We start from the raw sequence: 19,060 nt of genomic DNA on the forward strand, positions 1-19,060 counted from the left end.
GTAAAAATTTCCATGAATTCACATCGCATAGGAAAATACAGGGGACAGAGGATGGTCTAGATGAAGAGTTGGTCAGAATAGAAAAGAGTCTACCATGCGGGGGATTTGGCACTTGTATGCTAGATCCACTTTCGTTCTTTAGTTCACGTGTGGATTTTTATGACAAGGACGCAAGCGCTCCTGGTGGTGGGTGGCTATATACATGTGTCCCCCAAAATGTAAATACACTTATAATACGAAACAAGGACACTAAATTATAACGCACAACTCTTTGAAATAATGCCAAGAGTGATAAATACACGCAAACTGTGTTTTAAACTACATTTCTGGACGCGAATCACACGTAGTTTCCGCACCCACCGCTAGAATTCGCTGCCGGAGCTGCAGCTGCGTTGATTATCGAATCATTCAATTTGCATACCGTGATTTTAAACTATTTTTTTTAATGAAACGGCTCCGAACAAAGCGAACATTATTTTGAAGAAAAATATTACTAAACATCCTGCTTTGGACCTGATTTTCGGCAAGGAACCTAAACACTACGTGGAAAGAGAAAGAACAAACTTAAAAAACTTACGCACTGGATTAGTGCATGTTGATGGTAACATGAACAACCGAAGTTGCGTGAACGCGCTATCGGGATTGTTGGTGTGTGCAGCCGATGAAGTGAATCCTAGGCTTCCTTGCCCCCGCTGCCCCAGTGACGCTGGTCTTGTCGGAAGTGGTCGCCATGTTTAGTGGGGTGGGGGATGTTGGACCATTGTTGCCGAAGGGCCGGGAGGAAGCCATCAAGAACCATACCCGCGCGCGGGTCCAGGCCTTGACGGACCTTCGACGGTGGTCACGGCGCCTACGTGGTCTGCCGGGCGTTAAGACGCGACACTGCCTTCCTTACCTGCTGTCGGCGCGTCGCTGTTTGCAATACCAAGCAGTTGGGCTCTTTAAGGCTCGATCCCACCACTCGCCATGTTGGTTATTTATTTTTTTCTTCTTTTTTATATGTGTAACATCTTAGCTTTCGGTATACGGATTTGGTGGTGGTAATTTCGCGAATGGAACGAAAGTTCGCGTGGAACGGAAATGTGTAACCACGCTGCTGCAACATTTACCAGATTGCGCTAACCAAAGTTCACAAAGACAAATTGAAACTTATAGTAATTACTGTTTGAATAAATTTAACAAGATCGGCAGTATACTAATAAAATCCCTTGCCGAAAATCAGGTACAAAACCGGGGACCAGTTTTTTTTCCAAATCTTTTTCGCCTTTATCGGATGCGTTTCATTATATAGTTTAACCTTATATTTATCACGCATGGCATATATATATTTTTAAAAGAATTTTACTTGAGATTTTCTATCAAACTTTTGTACTATAAATGTGTTTGCAACATGAAAACATGAATTTGCTCTTTAGCAAGGTTATATGTTACTCATCTCTGGCGAGTGCTGAAAGAATTGCCCACTTTTTTTTTCTTTTTTTTTTTTTTTTGCATTTCTATTATTTGAGGAAGCTTTTCGTGTAATTGTATTCTCGATAGCCTCTCTTGCATGTTGTTTTTAGTCTCACATTCCGCCAACAGATTTTTCACTGAATATTATCTAATATAGCGATTCATGTCATCTGCGTGACCTTTGCAGCCAACCTTGTTTATGTTTACAGTGGTTTTCTGAAGTTACTGCAGGCAAATTCTAGGATCGTTTTTCGAATATACCCTGGCCTATTCTTTCCTCAGTTTACCTGCATTGTGTCTGTTGTATATGAACTCAAAATATGATAGGCCTAAAATATTTTAAAAATTCAAAATTTGAAATCATATCTTATACATAACTAAACATCAACGGCAAAAAATAATTCACCACGGCAGTTGGCACGCAATTATGAAATCGCATTAATGATCTAGTGCACTGGGAACTTTTCAGCAGTAAAGTTGGTATGCTAGTAAGATGTGTTAAAAATAAGTAGCTTTGCTCCCGATTACCATATCGTATACTGATGATGCAACGGTCTATTCGATGCGTGAGTCGCTGTAGTTTTAAAAATCGCTGGCCAAGAGCCTATTCCTGTTTCTATAACCCTGCTTCGTGTAGTTGGGTGTTGAAGTTACGGTGTTCAGAGCTTCAGAAAATAACTAACGCGATTTCAAAACTTGTATATATATATATATATATATATATATATATATATATATATATATATCCGAGTGGTGTCTGTTTACAGAAGTATTTTATAATGCACTGAGGGCGGACGGATAGTTATGTTAACGTATTTCGTTTATAAATTGTAATTTTAGGAGAGTGGAATTGGCTAAAACGTGTTCCTTCAGAGTAATTTTTGGACATGAAAGTCCTGAACAGATTTTCGAAGGCACTCAGGGGGCTTGTGTTACACCTTTATTCACATTTATACGCCATATAATGTTACGGTCACCTCTCATAATTTCACACAGTATTCCTGTGACGACGAGAAGACTGCGCGCCAGGTCAGAGGCGACAACGCGCTGAAAGCACCAGCGAGCGTCGCACTTATCATCCCGCCTCACTAACACAGATACACCTCAGACTGGGCGGGCCTCCAAATGACCTCGCTGTCGACTTCCCAAATAAAAGGCCAACTCTACGCCGAACTTGCAGGCCTACACATGTATTTACCTTTATGAAAGAATCTGCGCGGAAAAAAAAAACACCTATTACTGCTGCTTCTGAATAGTAAAGATGTGTCCTTCACCGACGCAGCCTTATCACAAGGATCCTTCGATTTCAAAGCTGCATTCAGAGTGAAACTACACTGTTAAACATATCAACATCATTCAAATCTGAAGGATGCTGGTTACAAATTGTACAGAGCTATTCGTAAATTTACGGCCACTGTGTTCATTTACTTTGAGCATGAACCAACAAGAAGAATTTTAGTACAGTAAGGAAACATTCAAAATCACTCATGTTTCTTTCACGTGTGTGTGTGTGTGTCAGCCCCCCCCCCCACTTCATTCTGTGGGCCCCGTTGCTAGAGGTCATGATGATTTCCCCCCCGCCTCCATTTTTTATACTAAAAAGATTTTTAAAAAAATTTGACTTTTATGTATATTGTTTTAGTTATATTAATTCTTAACCTTAATCACAATTATTTTTCAAACACACATTGAAACTAGTTTTAAGTCAGTGTTTAGATTGTCAACGTAAATTTATGTTGAATAATGGCAAATAAATGAGTAACATGGTGTCACGTCGGATGTTGGTGGTTTTGTTACTCACAGTTGTAGATTCAGACACGTTCTGACGCAAAGCATATTCAGAATCATATTACTCTGGCGTGATATTTCGTCGGTAACTAAAATTAGGCCTGATTTTTTAATTGTTTTCTATAATTTATTTTAAAATTATCTATTTTTTGTTTGTTTTAATTCGTTTCTTCTTTCCTTCGCGGGGCCCCTACACTCATGGACTACCCCCCCCCCCCCCCCCAAAAAAAAAAAACTCGCGGGCCCCGTTGCCGTAGCAACGGTAGCATCGGCCATGTGGGGGCCCTGGTGTGTGTCTTGTTTACAACGAAACACACAGGTATGGGGTATTGCAATACGGCGTCCTTTCTACGGAGATTCAGTTATCTGAAGTTACGAAAAACTCTTCGTCTATTCGAGGTGCATCCTTCGTTCAAAAGTCCGTAAATTTACGGTTAATTATATATATATATATATTCTTTAGACTGTGACACAACATAGAGTATTAACGAAGGAAAAAAATACTTTTTCAACAACTAATTGTTTACATTTACTAATTTCTGATGATTCACACGCAATGCCTCGGTGTTGACAAACCGAGACGTTCCTATGCTTGCCAAGGCATGATTATTCCGCGATAGTTCACCGTTGAACCCCTGGGAGAAGGTTTTTGAAAAAAAGAACCTCCCGGCCGGGAATCTAACCCGGGCCCCTTGACTCACCAGTCAGACAAGCTAGCCATTTATTTTGTTAAGATGGGTGGCACACAGGCAAGTCTTGACAGTCACCGGTGTGCCAATCATCTCCCCCCCACCCCCCTTAACGTTCTATTGTTATGTCACCCCGAGTCATTGTGAAATTGGAGTTGTGATTGTTGGTGTATTAAGACAACACAAATTACATCCATGTCTTACCCGGGATTCGAACCCAGAGCCCCCGCACCGTAGCCCGGTGCGTTATCGACTGCGGCACGGAGGCCGACTTCCACTAGACCACGTGGGTGGTTATCGCTATGCATTTAGTTAAATGTAAGTACGTGACTCTACTCTGATGATGACGACTGCAATGTCGACCGATACGTCGGTGATATATTTGCCTTGGATGTGGCTACAACCCAGAAGCCAAACTACTTATTTCAATATGTATGTATTAGATTTTTACATTATTTTCAATACTTTTTCTAAAAAGAATCCTGATTTATTTATTCATCACATATTAGTTATTCACTGTACAGGTCATTATAGAATACAAAAAAAAAATTGTAAGATGCAGCATTGATTATTCATGTGTGTTTGGCCTTCGGATGAGTTTCGGAAATAATATCGGACACTCAAAAAGAGAGACGTTCGCCATCATGACTGCAGGCTGAAGAGTCCTTTAAGGAGGTAATCGGGAACAGCATGTGTGTATTCATTGTGCCCCCCTCCCCCTCTCCCCTAGAAGGTCCGCGCCGCCCCTGCGGGTAACTCAACACCCGCCGGCCAGAAGAACGTGGGTCTGACGACCACCTTAATGAAATAAGTCGAGCCAATTAAGACGAGTCGGCGTAGGGTTACAGGACGCGCCGAACGGCCGCCGACTGCGTAATAGCGACGGTTCAACTGGCTACTCAACTTGCAGAGCGGACACTGCGAGAAGAGGCAAGACGTAAGTAGTCTTCCCGCAGTCTCTCCCACTTTCGTCCTTCCCTCCGCCTCACCCACCCTTCTTTGTTGACGTGCTGCTGATGAAGATGGACTTGAATTACTCCTGAAAAGACTCCCGGGACACTCGCGTTCTGGGCAGTGTCAAGTTACGCCCCATTCGCCCGAGGTCTCGAGTCTCCCGCAGACGTCTTCATTGTACTCGTCGCGACTTGAAGAGCCACATGGGTCCCGCCTGGTCAGGCGTGTGTGTATCTGTGCTGGCGAAGCGGGATGATGAGCGCGATGCTCGCTGGTGCTTCTCAGTGCCTCTGAACTGGCGCGCAGTCTTCTCGTCGTGCGAACGGCAGCAATGAGATTTGAGCGATTACCATAACACTGTGTGGCGGAGTAACGAAAACAAACGTGTACTGCAAAGCCCTTGGGTGCTTTCAATAATATGCATCGCGTTAAAAAATATTCCGCATTTCAGCCCTTTTCACTCTTCTAAAAATACCGTTAAAAAACGAAATACGGAAAAAAAATAACTTCCCATCCGCCATCAGCGTATTCATAAATGCTTTTCGCAAACAAACTCCACTCCGATATCTTGAGCAGTTTTCAAATACCGTGTTTTTTTTTTCTTTCTGAAATCCTGCACACCGTGTGTTTGCTCGGGTAGGCAGGGTCCTCAAGGGAGAGATGTAGGTGTGAACCACATTTTGTTAACGCTTATTAATGTTATTTAATCGCGTAGAAAATGGCATAGTACATATCGCACCCAAGAACAAGACTGTCGTAGCTAAAAAATAAAAAAATAAAAAAAAATCTAGGTACTCCAAGTGTGTTTAACTCATTCGTTGTGGTCAAATTATTTGTATTATTTGGTTTGTAAATGTTTTCTTTCGCGTTTGAATATATAAGTTAATTATTTAAGTAATTACTAAACAAATTATGATTACATGATTATTTCGAGTTACAGTAGACGTATATTCTAATGTTGTGATACATAAAAAAATAATTTTGAAAATTTTGAGTAAATTATTACCTTTTTTGATAAAATTTAATAGATTTACCTTATATTTGGATTTAAGAAAGAAAACAGTATGAATAGACCCTTCACTATGACGTAGGATTTTTTATTTGGTCGCAGAAGTTTTCGCAAATCCCAGCATGTGGCTAAGCGTGTTTCTCGCAAGAAAATTACTGCAATGAACCAAATGCACATAACTGGCCAAAATTTATTCCACGTACAGTAAAGCTAATGAGAAAAAACAAGCCTCTAATTTTAAAATGTCCACAATATTTTCTGGACATCCTAAAATAAGAGGCAATAAAAATAAACTTCAAATTTTGTCGTAACATACGTTACACCAGTGTCATTATAACAGTGATATCACTGTATTTAAATGATAGTTTTGCCAACCACGTTCAACCCAAATTAGCATAAAATATTTATTGCTGTTAGTTGAATTTAGGGGAGAAAAGCTTTAGTATTCCCAGAGGGGGTCCGCGGGATATCGTTTGTCAATTCCGTTTCACAGTTACGATTTTGTAAGCGCATACGGAAGCGTGGCCTCCACATTAAGTGGCTTTTTAATTCCATGGGAGAAAAGGGGGGGGGCATACCATGGATTTACACTCATGGTTGAATTTAAGAGAATCAAGTCGGTGGCCGAATAGTTCGGAGCCCACAATATTTTTTTTTTTTTAATGGAACAGAAAGTTCATGTAATATTACAGATATTTGTAAATTCGTACATTTACATAAAAACAACCGTATCACTACAAAATAGTATTCGCAGTAATGCTGCGTTTGGATTCTTACCCGGGTATTTATGTTTTGTATTGCCCCAGTACCTCCAATAGTTAAAGTTATTTTTAAACTGTTTCCTTAATAGCTTTCCAGTATTAACTGCGCAAATTAATAAGCATAGTAAAAATAATAGATTATTGAATATTCGACTATCTTTACTATTGTTTAAAAAATTATTCTTCAATTAAACATCAAATTAAATATAAAATTATGTGTCAATTTTCTTAAGAAATACTCAGTATTACCTCGAGAAACGTATTTCATATAGGACATGCAAAAATATCCATAGCCATGTGTTGTACAAAGTTACAATATCTTTCTTGTAGTACGTGTTACAAACTATTTCTTGGCAACTGGTTTAAAGGGATCTTTTGGTAAAGTAAAGATTTTTTTTTCTGTGTATATTATTATAAGTTCCACCTTGATAATCTTTTGTGCACGACTGGGGAACGTAAATTACTTATTTTCACTTTGCCATTATTTTAGATACCCAGCGGACTGTAGGCTAAGACAAAAGACCTGTTCAAAGTTTTGAACAGCAAACGAACACTTCTAGGTTCTAGAAGTGTCAGAGCACGAATTGTGCATATCTTACAGGCGCAGCACAAAGCATTGCCAGCCTTCGAAGTATCTCAACTGTCGCGTCGCGCACGTCACTTAGTTGCAGTACTTCCTAGAAGCGGGGTACTCTCATCTTACCAACATTTGTCTCGCTAGTTCAGTTTCAGTCTATGTTGTATCATGTCAGAGTGAAACTTCCAGATACATACACTAGGTGCGATCAATTGATACAAGATGCGCGTGAAAGTAATTTTATTTAAAAAAATAAAATAATTCAATATAGACAAACATAATAATTTTGACGTAAACAAAATTTATTCATTCAATGATAAGACAAAAAAAATAAATAAAGTTTGAATAATGAGAATTGAGCCAAAATAACATATTAAAATTTAAAAAATAATTCCAAAAATTGTTAAAGTATTTCAACAACGGGTTGTCGAGTTTTGAAATTACCTATGATTAATTAATTGAGGCAGTGTTTCGTATTGAGCCAAAAACATGCTTCAATTAATTTTATAAACTATTATAAAAGTTTAATCGATTATCCGTGGTACGGCTAAATGTTTCTAAACCACCATGTTTAAATTTATAAGAAAATTATAATAAATGTACTTCGTCAATGGATGAATTTTCTTTAGCAAATATTTTATTTTTATGTACATTTTCTTACAAAAATTTTCTATTTACACATTATCCCTGAGTGCAGTTTATCTAAATTATGTACAAAATAGCTGCCTGATCATTATTAAAATGATCTAAACGGGCATCATAAACTTACTAACTTCAGTTTTAAATCTCTTAAAGTCTACAAAGCAGTATAATTTCTACCTAATGCCATTCTTAAAGCTGCGAAACCTCCTCTGCTTTTCGCAGATGTAGTCAAAGTTTCGTGTTCTACTAACTGGACGGAATGTGAACAGAAATTATTCTCTCCGATGGAGAAAATTTTCACTCATACTACATTTTAAATCATTAACAAAATACTTTATTTAGCAACAAGTTTTACATTATATACATATGAAAATTCTTTCGTGTTTTGTAAGAAATATTAAATGCGTATTATCTTATTTCACCTGATATTAGAGTACATATGTTTGAATGGATGGAGTATAACTGTTTTAATGAAGTATATAGATACAATTTAACTAAGGTAATAACATAGACTCCATAATGAATAATCAATAATAATCAATCAATAATCAATAATAAATAAATATACATATATAATATTAAAGTTTTAAGTTATAATAATACGGCGTTTATGCTAACAGTCACGTTTATTTATGTATATTTTTGAAATTATTTTATTTAAAAATAGCCATTATCTAACTCCTTTAAGGCTATAGATATTTTATAAAGATGTATTTTTGATTGAGTAAATTAAAAATACTCGGTGACATCCTCACGTATTTTGCATAAAATAATACTTTATTTGTTTAACCGCAGTGATTTATGATTATTTTTAACGATAGTTGTAAAACACTACACATGAAATTATACTGCATACTGTTAATTCTAAAGTAACTCAATCTTAAACCCTCGTTGATTCTTAACCTATAAAGTACTAAATAAACGTAACGTAGCAAGGACGTAACACGCAACTGACACACAAAGATAAAACTGTCGTTTTATAAAATTAGCACGACGTGAAACTATTCAGCCTTTAAAATCATAAATGTGCAGTTTTTTGATTGTTCGTTTTTACAATTGCCATTATGATATCCTGAAATAAACCTTAAAAGAAGTACAATACTTATTCATTGTATGAAATAAAATAAGTAAAAAACTCATGTAAACATATTATAAATGAAAGACTTAAGCCATCTGGAACAATGTTTTTGTGTAAAGGGATTTTTTTTTCCAATCCATCACTTCAAATAAAAAGGTGGAAATGCAAAATGAAACACAAGTTGTCAAATTTTTTTTCCTACTCTCATGTATTGCGTAGGTTATAAAAAAACTCTCTGACGTATACGTTTTCTAGGATATTGCAGATACTTCTAAATGGGTGACGCGCTACAGATTCTCTTGCTCCGGTTGTGACACGTCTCAAAAGGAGACAGCGCGCTCCACGCTACATATGCATCATGCAACGCGCTACAGATGCGCCGCTCCGATCGTGACACGTTTCTGCAGGAGACAGCGCGCGCCGCGCTAACAAAAGCATCGCGCGACGCGCTACAGACGCGCCGCTCCGATTGTGACATGTCTCAAAAGGCGACAAAGCGCTCCACGCTACAGATGCTCCGCTCGGGTTCTGACGTGTCTCTGAAGGAGACAGCGCGCGCCGCGCTAACAAATGCATCGCGCGACGCGCTACAGACGCGCCGCTCTGGTTGTGACATGTCTCAAAAGACGACAGCGCGCGCCGCGCAACAGATGCTCCGCTCCGATTGTGACGCGTCTCTGAAGGAGACAGCGCGCGCCGCGCTAAAAAAATGCATCGCGCGACGCGCTACAGGCGCGCCGCTCCGGAAGCGACTGCGACGAGCGCCGGCAGCAGCAGGAGACCCGCGGCGGACGCCGCCAGCTGCGGCGCGCCGTTGCACTGGTCCGCGCGGCAGATGGAGCAGTGGAGCTGGTAGCCGTTGTTGGGCGTCGACTCCCGGCAGATGCTGTCCGAGTCCTCGGGCCGCGCCCAGGCGCACGCGCGGATCGTGTCGTTCTGCTGCAGGTGGTACTGGTCAACTGGGGGACAAACAAACCACGTTTACAACGCCAAACATCAGCTGCAGAAACTTTAAAATTTTGACAGAGGAATCTGCAATCTTTATTTTCATCCATCACAAAAATAGTAAAAGTCCATGCTGGTTGTTTACGAAACATGAAAACGTTCAATAACACAGTAAAACGTTTTCTAAATTTTTGCAACAATTTTTTGTAGCGTTGCAAAACTGGAAAAAGAAAATTCAACCTTAAATTGTCACGTGACTTCGATGTCAATGTTTATCACCTGGCAGAGAGGCAAGGAAAAAAAATACAATTAAAGGTAAGAAGTCAGGGTGCAGGTGTGTGCTATCTTTGCCGTCACAGTAAATTTAAATCAAAATAAGAACGACCCTCATCACCTCTTTTTCATTTTAATAGTTAACATTTTTTTTATATAATCAATTTTTTCCCCTAATACTTTGCTGATGTGTTTTTAACATCTTCGTTTAATAGTAGCCTACTCACTTCACGATGGAATGATTTTTTTACGCTTATTCCTAGCTAGTACCTTTAGAGTTCTCAAACTTCTAGCATTAGCCCTTTATGCAGCTACAGTTTGTTTTGACCTCAAATTCGGATCAGGCACCTACTCCCATGGACTAATGCCTCCATTATTTCAAACGCATCCAATTATCTGCGGACCTCATATGAAAGGGAAAAAAATAACGTAACGAGCGACTACAATCGACGGAGTCGCGCTCGCCGCCCACTTCCTCCCACACGCCACTGCGGCGCGCGTTCAATTGGCTGCGCGGTGCGCGGCCATGCCATAAGGGGGGTCAATTGGAATTAAGGAGGGGGTCCCCCGCCGTGAGGCAGCTGGCACGTTCCTCGGTTCCGCCTCGTTAGTCCGTCTCCCTGCAGGTCACGTCTGGATCCGTCTGGGCCCCGGTGTTCCAACACTCAAACAATTGGTTGTCTGTAAAGTCGGTTTACGGATTATAGTTTAACGTGACAACGTCATAACAAAACATTGATGAAATGATTGCATGCTTTTATGAATAAAATTGAATCATTTTTATTGAATTATCACTATTTTGTATGGATACAAAGAACGAGTGAAATGAAATCTACAATTTAATTGATAAATTTACCTTTATTTGCACTCATTAATTCAAATATGTTTATTAATTTAACGAAGAGATTATTTTAACTATAACTTTTATACCTGTTTGCTCTTTAACTTCTTCCAATCTGTGTTATTCTGTTAAGGATAGGACGATGATAGGAAAAGAAGAAACGAATGGGAGTGTTTCAAGGATGATGTGAAGGAAAATGGCTTACCCAACATCAAAATGCAGTCAAAAATAATATATTTGCGCCACGGACTCTGCAGCAATGCTAGGAGGAACGGGTTAGCAAAGAGCAATGAAAATGTTACATCGAAATGCATGAAAACAGAATTACGCCACGGACTCGGTCGCAATGCTAGGAGGTTCAGGTTAGCAAAGAGCAATATAAAATGAGCGTAACGGGACACAGCTAAACGGGACAATGTGCTTAACGGGAAACTTTTTCGTGCGTGCAGCCGGCGTTCGTCGATTTATTAGACGCTGTCACGTCAAAAATTAAGAATTTAGGAGCGGTTTTCCAAGACATTCGGGATAAGGCAGCGAGCGAATAACAACTACCTTGTTGGGGTACAAATGTAATCTAACGCACAGACCTTATAAATCCCTGTTAGGTAACGAAGAACCAACCGTTTTAATAACACTGTACCCTGCACGATGTTAGAAAATTATTTCAATGCATTCTAGCTGACGTTTGGCAACCATCGATAAATGTACTACTTCAAATATCCCACTGATAGCAGCACTATAGTGCGAATTAAATTGTGTGGTTTTAATTTTTTCAAGTACTTTTTTTACGTTGTGATTATTTCTTGTTGTGATCATTAAAGTGTACAAAAATGTATTCCAGAATAGTTTCACTGTCATAAAGTTTCGTCTGGCACACTAACATGCTTGTTGCATCCTCCCACAATCATAAAAATTTATATATATATATATATATATATATATATATATATATATATATATATATATATGAGTTAATGGTGCCAGATGCGATTTAACCAACTGGCCGAAATCAACGAAAAACTGAGCTCTACGCATAGCCATATGTTGTAAAAATTTGCAATATCTGCCTTGTAGAATTACAAACTATTTCTTGGCATATAATTCGTAAAAATACATACATACGAGGGCTGGTACATATATGATGGGCTGTAAAGAAAAACAATTTTTCATAACATAATAAATTTACCATCAAAATTTCTGCAGAGTCTTGCTTATTTTTCTACATAATCGCCAAAACGATCGAGGCATTTTTCATATCGTAACACAAGCTTTTCGATGACTTCTCCGAAGACGTTAGCCGTCAGTGAATAGAGATACAGGGCCAGCGCCTGGATCTTCCTCCTCTGCCTCGAAACGTCGCTGTAAGGCGGATAGACTACTAGTGCGGCGCATTCTGCCCAAATTTGCACAAATCTTGCGATAAGTCTTGACGCTGCCGCTGGAGCGACTGCGCCGCGCGATTAGTCCACCCGCCTCACAGCGGCGTCGTGAGGGAGAGGGAGACCAGGCGCTGGCCCTGTGTCTCTGTTCACTGGCGGCTAACTTCTTCGGAGAAGGCATCGACAAGCTTGTGTTACGATATGAAAAATGCCTCTCGATCGTTTTGGCGATTATGTGGAAAATAAGTAAGACCCTGCTGAACTTTTGGTAGTAAAATTATTATGTTATCCATATTTGTATTTTTAAAGCCAATCGGAGGTAGAAAAAAATAACCCCCATGTGGGTATATTTGTATACAGTAGAACCTTGATTAACCGGGTTAATGTGTGGAAGGTCAGCATGGATAAGCAAAAATCATGGGTAATTGAATTCAAAAATATTTGGTATATATAATACAGCAAAGTGTTGTGATTTACACAAAAATAATTTACAAGTTTAACTTCCAGTAATTTTTATTTTTAAAAAATATTAATAAATTACATTATTTTAATGACCTAAAATACACAGATTCAACTAAAAATTATGAATTATATTTAAAAATTAATGTATCCATAGGTACGTGAAATTCATCGAATAACTTGCATTGAATCAACATGGAATTCTGGAAGTATGTACAAAAACGTATGTCCGTTTCTTTGAACGACCGTTTATAATTTTAATACGTAGTTTTTAGCTGTCCCGTCCCTCATGAATTACACTTCACGGGCTTAGTTTACCCCCTCCCCCCAAAAAAAATTGGTTGTCTGTAAAGTCGTTTTACGGACGATATTTTAACGTGACAACGTCATAACAAAACAATGATGAAATGATTGCATACTTTTATGAATAAAATTGAATCATTTTTATTTAATTATCGCTCTTTTGTATGGATTCAAAGAAGGAATGAAATGAAATCTACAATTTAATTGATAAATTTACTTTTATTTGCACTCATTAATTCAAATATGTTTATTACTTTAACGAAGAGATTATTTTAACTATAACTTTCTATGCATGTTTGCTATTTAACTTCTTCCAATCTGCGTTATTCTGTTAAGGATAGGACAACGATGATGGAAAAAGTAGGAAAGTAACGAATGGGAGTGTTTCAAGTTTAAATGTGCCTCGAAAAAAGTCAAATCGATGCTTGTTGTTCCAATCGAGTGGAAGATAGAGATAGATGCGGCTCAAGCGTGCAATGAGCGTAACGGGACACAGCGTAACGGGACACTTTTTCGTGCGTGCAGCCGACGTTCATCGATTTATTAGATGTTGTCACGTCAAAAATGTTTAATTTTTAATTGAGAACCCGGTTAACCGAATGCCCGGTTGACCGGGTCACGGATGTTAGAGGTTCAACTGTGCGTGTGTGTGTGAGTTGGGGAAGGCCAGTGCACGGTACCTGCGTACACCAGCTTCTTGCAGTAGGCCTCCATGGTGGCGTGGCCGTAGCGGGTCTCCTCGCAGTCGAACAGCTCGTGCTGGCTCTGCTCGAAGTGGTCGCGGCATCGCGGGTCGGTGCCCGTCTCACAGCGGAAGCACTTGAGCGCGCCGCCTGGACGGGACAAGGGAGGGGGTGAGGTCTTGCAATGAGGAATTTAGATTAAATATATTTCAGTTAAACATAAATCATTCTTGTTTCTCATCTGTAATACTTTTAAAAATCCTTTTATTTGGAAATTAAATTTTCAGCATTCTACAAATAAGATGTAAAACTACCGAAATACAATACATCAAGTATTTAATTGTATGAAAACATATAACATCATTATATCGGTGGTGTTGGTGAGGTGGACCCCCCTGGCGTCAGCGCCGTCAAACGTTTCCCGCTCGCGACGGGCGTTCATACCGGCAGACTTCGTTACCCAGGGACGTCGGAACAGGGGGGGGGGGGGCAGCAGGGGCGCGTCGCCCCCGTGCTGTTATGCATGGGGGGGGGGCGAGAGTGGCATTTCGCCCCCACCCCCTCCTTTTCACAGAATAAATGTTTGGTCCTAGTAGTATTTTTCTCAACCAGTAGTTACAAACGTTGCATTGGTGATCACATTGATTAGAAAATCAAATTTATGATTGTCAATATACTGTAAAATGATTGCAAATTCCTAGATGGTATTTTATTTAAATTGTACTACATCTACTGTCAGAGTATTATTTAATACATACTACGTCATCAAATTCTTGGAATGGTATATTTAATATTTTGGTTCGGAAACTCATTAGATAGCACAATTTTGCATCTGAAATTCCAAATTTTTCCGGGGGAAAACCCCCGGACCCCCCGCCCTAGGACTGAGGTAAGTGTGATACATATTTTCGCCCCCACCCCCCTTCTCCACTCATGAAAACGTTCCGACGTCCCTGTCGTTACCTCGGTTCCCATCTTGGAGATGCCGCTCACGACACAAACCCTCGGACACGGAATTTAAAATAAATCCGAGCGTGATAAAATATACGAGAATGCGTTAGAATTCGCCACCGGAGCTGCTACGGAATTTCAAACTTTATAATGCTCCGATAAAAAAAAAGAGTAGTATACAAAAGTATTTTCTGGGACAGGTTTTCAGGCTGTGGAGCTTGGAGCCAATCGCCATCTTGGACTCAAAATTCCTCAAAACTCCTTAAAAATGACTCAAAATGACTAAAAAAATATTTAAATTCTAAAAATTGTTCCCATTTAGAGGGAAAAATTGCCGTTTTGAGGAAAATTTTCCCATTTTAGTCCTCAAAAATTCAAAAATTCGAAAATAGAAGAAACCGAAAAAAGAACCAAAATTCCTAAAAAGGCTTAAGAGTCCTAATAGTAAGCCACCCTAAGCCGACAAGGTCATGATCTTGACCTTGACCGTAGACTTGAAATTCTTTAATTTTTGACCAAAAATTAACAACTTCCTTAGTAATTACATTATTAATTCCGTTCAAAATGTTTATAAACTTTATAAATATTCTCTAAAACTTTTATCCAAAACAATTTTTGATACAACTAACCATTTATGTTAAGGGTGGATAAAGAGGGGTTAAAATAAAAAATGAATTCATGCATAACTACCTTAGTAATTAAACCATTAAATATGTTCTAATCGTTTGTAAAACTAATAATTGCTATCTAAAACTTTTGTCTGAAATATTTGATGCATTGGTGAGCCATTGCTTAAGGGGGTTGAAAAACATGGGGGGGGGGAAGAATTAAAAATAAATTTATAATTTCCGTACCCTGTGAACTATAAAATTGTTCTAATGTATTGTAAAACCACGAATTACTGTCTACAACTTTTTTTAAATAATTTTTATACAACCTACCATTACTGGAAGGAGTGGGATTTTACAGGGGTTAAATATTAAAAAATGTGTAACTCCGTTAGTAGGCCCACTATTAAATCCGTTCTAATTGTTTGCAAACCCTACAAATATTACCTAAAACATATGTCTGAAATCATTTCTGATACAACAAACCACTGAAAAGGGGTTAAAAAAGAGGTTAAAAAACGAAAATTGTTTGTAAAACTGGTCATTTTTATCCAAAACTTTTGTCTAAGACAATTTTTGAAAATGGAAACAATTATTGCAAAAGGTTAAAAAACTGAGGTTGGAATAAGAAAAAAATAATAAAACTTCACTACCACGTACGTTACCAAATCAATTCTTAATTTTTTGTTTAACTTTATGAATATTGCCTAAAACGTTAGTTAAAATAATTTTTTATTTAATCAACCATTACTGCAAGAGGTGGAAATAAACAGATTTGAAAGTATACTATCAAATCCTAAACTTTATCTAAAACTTCGGCTGAAAATGTTTTGATGAAACCAATTATCACCGTAAAAACAGAGATTGAAATTTAAGAAAATTTAAACTTTCTTAGAACCACATCCGTTCAAATTTATTTTAAACACTCTTATTATTATCTTAAACCTTGGTGCAAATCAAACTTTTATACGACCACGTTATTAGTGTAAGGGATGAAAAATAGTTTTTTGAAGGTTTAGTTGGCATAATATTAATTTGTTCTAAGCTGGTTGCATCATGCATCATTCATAATATTTTCGCTGCATGGAAAATGAGAAAATGTGTAATCAAACATTTTTTTTATTATTGGAGAACATAAAGAGAGTTTGTTCAATATCTTAAAATGTTCCAGAATTTTATAGAATTTTATAGAATATTCCAAAATATTTCCAGAATAAATAGGTACTTCAAAATCTACCTACGCCTGTAGGCTGTGCCAAAAGGGATGTTTTTATATGTTAATTTTCTCCTTCAATATTGGGAATAGTATGCACTATTATATTACGTTTTTTACTTCAAATGATGCCATGTCTTTTTCGCGTAAAGACTTCCAGACCAGCTGTGTGTTAAAACCGTGTTTCGTGGTTGGCTGGGTTTATTCCGGGCACATGTCTACTGTCAGCACACCAATCACAGCCATCCAGTGCGGAAGCAAACGCGTCCTGAATGGCCCGGCCAAACAGGGCAATGGCTTCTCTTGCATACGACCACAAATTACAAGAGAACAGCCACTGGCGCGATGCAATGTAATGAGGGATCAGAATTGTTTTCGCGAAAAATACGTGCCCTTATGAATAAGCCATATGAGTTAAGACACCCGGGTATTTCGCAGATTATCTCTGTCACCGATTAGACTGCAAAAATACTATATACCTTAGCACTACACTGATGATAGGTTCACGATAGTTCTACCACTCCCCTCTACGACCATGGGCCAATCAACTACCAGCTGGTAGTAGTGATACCTAATCACACCGACCCACTCCAAATAAGGGGAGGTTATAAATAAAAAACCAGCCAATATGGAAGCATATGATGGTATAGTGCATATATATAAATGTGTGTGTGTGTGTGTGAAAACTATGAATTTACGCCAAATGAATTCGCGAAAATGTCGGACTTCTCTGTATGAGTAGGGACTGGAAAAATATGTGAGTTCGATAACCTTCAGGATGGACTCGATAGTCCTCTCCGTAATCGGGAAAATGCCCCATGTTCATTGGCTACTGACTTTAGAGACATTTTGTCACTGATTTGACATTTCTCTGGTCCAAGGTCTCTCCCTGATCCACAGCAGGCTACTCCGCATGAACTGTGAGGCAGTAACAGGCTCAGCACAATGGTATAATTGGAACAATGGTACAATGGAAAATTCGCGTTATAATTTGGACACAGACTGGTCTGCATGCAATTGGACCGTGGGTAGTTTTTACCCGCCTCCCAAGAAAAGGAGACCAATAACAACATTTCAAACTTCAGATGACCCAACCGCGTGCAATCCGGCGGCGAGGTAAAATGTGACAGTAGTCGATAGCTAGGGGCAGGCATTTTTCGCGAAAAGTTCTGAACGCCTATTGGACTACAACAAGGTATACCCGCACCTGTGGTTTCTTCCTTGTGATTGGCGACACTCTGCGAGATAAGTCGTTGCCTTATTTCACCGAGCAATTCAGGACGCATTTCTTGAATTGCTGTGATTTGTGTTGTTCCAATCGATATGTATCTGGGAGAAACTCACCAAATCACGAAACAACAGACGATACAGTAATAATGTTCGCAGGCTTTCACGTCCAATGTCTGAAGTAGCTTGGCTTCTGGGTTGTAGCCGGTTTCTTTGGCGAATAATTCACCGACGTTTCGGTCGATATTGCAGTCGCCATCATCAGAGAGCAGTTACCTACTGCTCCCTGATGATGGCGACTGCAATGCTGACCGAAACGTCTGTGAATTATTTGCCACAGACACGGCTACAACCCAGAAGCCAAGCTACTTCAGACGATACAGTGTTTTAACTCTCAGCTAGAACTCGAAATCTATTTGGCGAAATCTACATGCCTAGGGGCAGGCCTTTTTTCGCGAAAAGATCTCAACACTTATTAGACTGCAACAAGGTACACCCGCACCTGTGGTTTCTTCCTTGTGATTGGCGGCCGTCTGCGAGAGAAGTCGTGTCCTTGTTTGACCGAGCCACTCAGGACGCGTTTTTACTTCCGCACTGAATCACTGTGATTGGTGTTGTAACAATCGATGTGTACCTGGGAGAAACCCGCGCAATCACGAAACACGGACGGTGCTACAGTGTTTTAACTTTCATCTAGTCTCGAAATCTTTTCGCCAAATCTGCATGCCCCTATTATCGATGGACAACGGACGCCCGCTTGTTTGTGTACAGCAGGGTCTCGAGTTAAACCCGGGCCTCCACGTGTGAGTTGCGGTAGTTCCTAGCGGATCGCCCCGTGCAAGACGACGTCGTCACATACCTGCGCGCGCCAGCAAGACAGCGAGCAACACGGCCGCCCACGGGCGCAGCGTCGACGACGACGCCGACGACGACATCGCGAGGAGAGGTGTGTTCACCGGCGAAGACGACGACGACGGCCGGGCCCTTCTCTCCTCGACTCTCCGCCTGACACTGACGGGCCGGCGCGCCCCCGGGCTCGCTCTTGTATCTTCTATCCCCCCTTCCCCCCCAACCCCGTCCCGCCGTCGGCGCGCGCGACCCTGCGACACCCGACCTCCTGACCTGGGCCCATTCATCCCGTCGGGATTAATGTATGGCGGGAGGGCGGGGGCAAGAGAGAGCGAACGAACGAACCAGAGTGTTCATGTCTCATGCACGTCGGTGGTCA

The 19,060-nt window shown here is 39.7% G+C and overlaps 1 protein-coding gene across 1 annotated transcript; it reads right to left on the bottom strand.

The window, feature by feature from the left end:
- Positions 1–7,514: 7,514 nt before the first annotated feature.
- On the bottom strand, positions 7,515–18,842 carry LOC134542861 (uncharacterized). Its single transcript, XM_063387432.1, has 3 exons — positions 18,692–18,842; positions 13,831–13,983; positions 7,515–9,909 (listed from the first exon to the last, which is right to left on the bottom strand). Exons 1-3 carry the CDS (start codon positions 18,765–18,767, stop codon positions 9,677–9,679), a joined length of 462 nt encoding a protein of 153 aa, XP_063243502.1. The 5' UTR covers positions 18,768–18,842; the 3' UTR covers positions 7,515–9,676.
- Between the last annotated feature and the right edge of the window lie 218 nt (positions 18,843–19,060).

Source organism: Bacillus rossius (genome assembly GCF_032445375.1).
Source record: "Bacillus rossius redtenbacheri isolate Brsri chromosome 9 unlocalized genomic scaffold, Brsri_v3 Brsri_v3_scf9_2, whole genome shotgun sequence".
In the NCBI taxonomy this organism is placed as follows: domain Eukaryota; kingdom Metazoa; phylum Arthropoda; class Insecta; order Phasmatodea; family Bacillidae; genus Bacillus; species Bacillus rossius.

Bases quoted from the DNA above. Each gene is read 5' to 3' on its own strand.
- LOC134542861 (XM_063387432.1), bottom strand. From the start codon at position 18,767: ATGTCGTCGTCGGCGTCGTCGTCGACGCTGCGCCCGTGGGCGGCCGTG. The intron at 13,984-18,691 runs GTATGTGACGAC...TGTCCCGTCCAG, and splicing joins TGTCTTGCTGGCGCGCGCAG to GCGGCGCGCTCAAGTGCTTC. The intron at 9,910-13,830 runs GTACCGTGCACT...TTTGTCCCCCAG, and splicing joins CAAGAAGCTGGTGTACGCAG to TTGACCAGTACCACCTGCAG.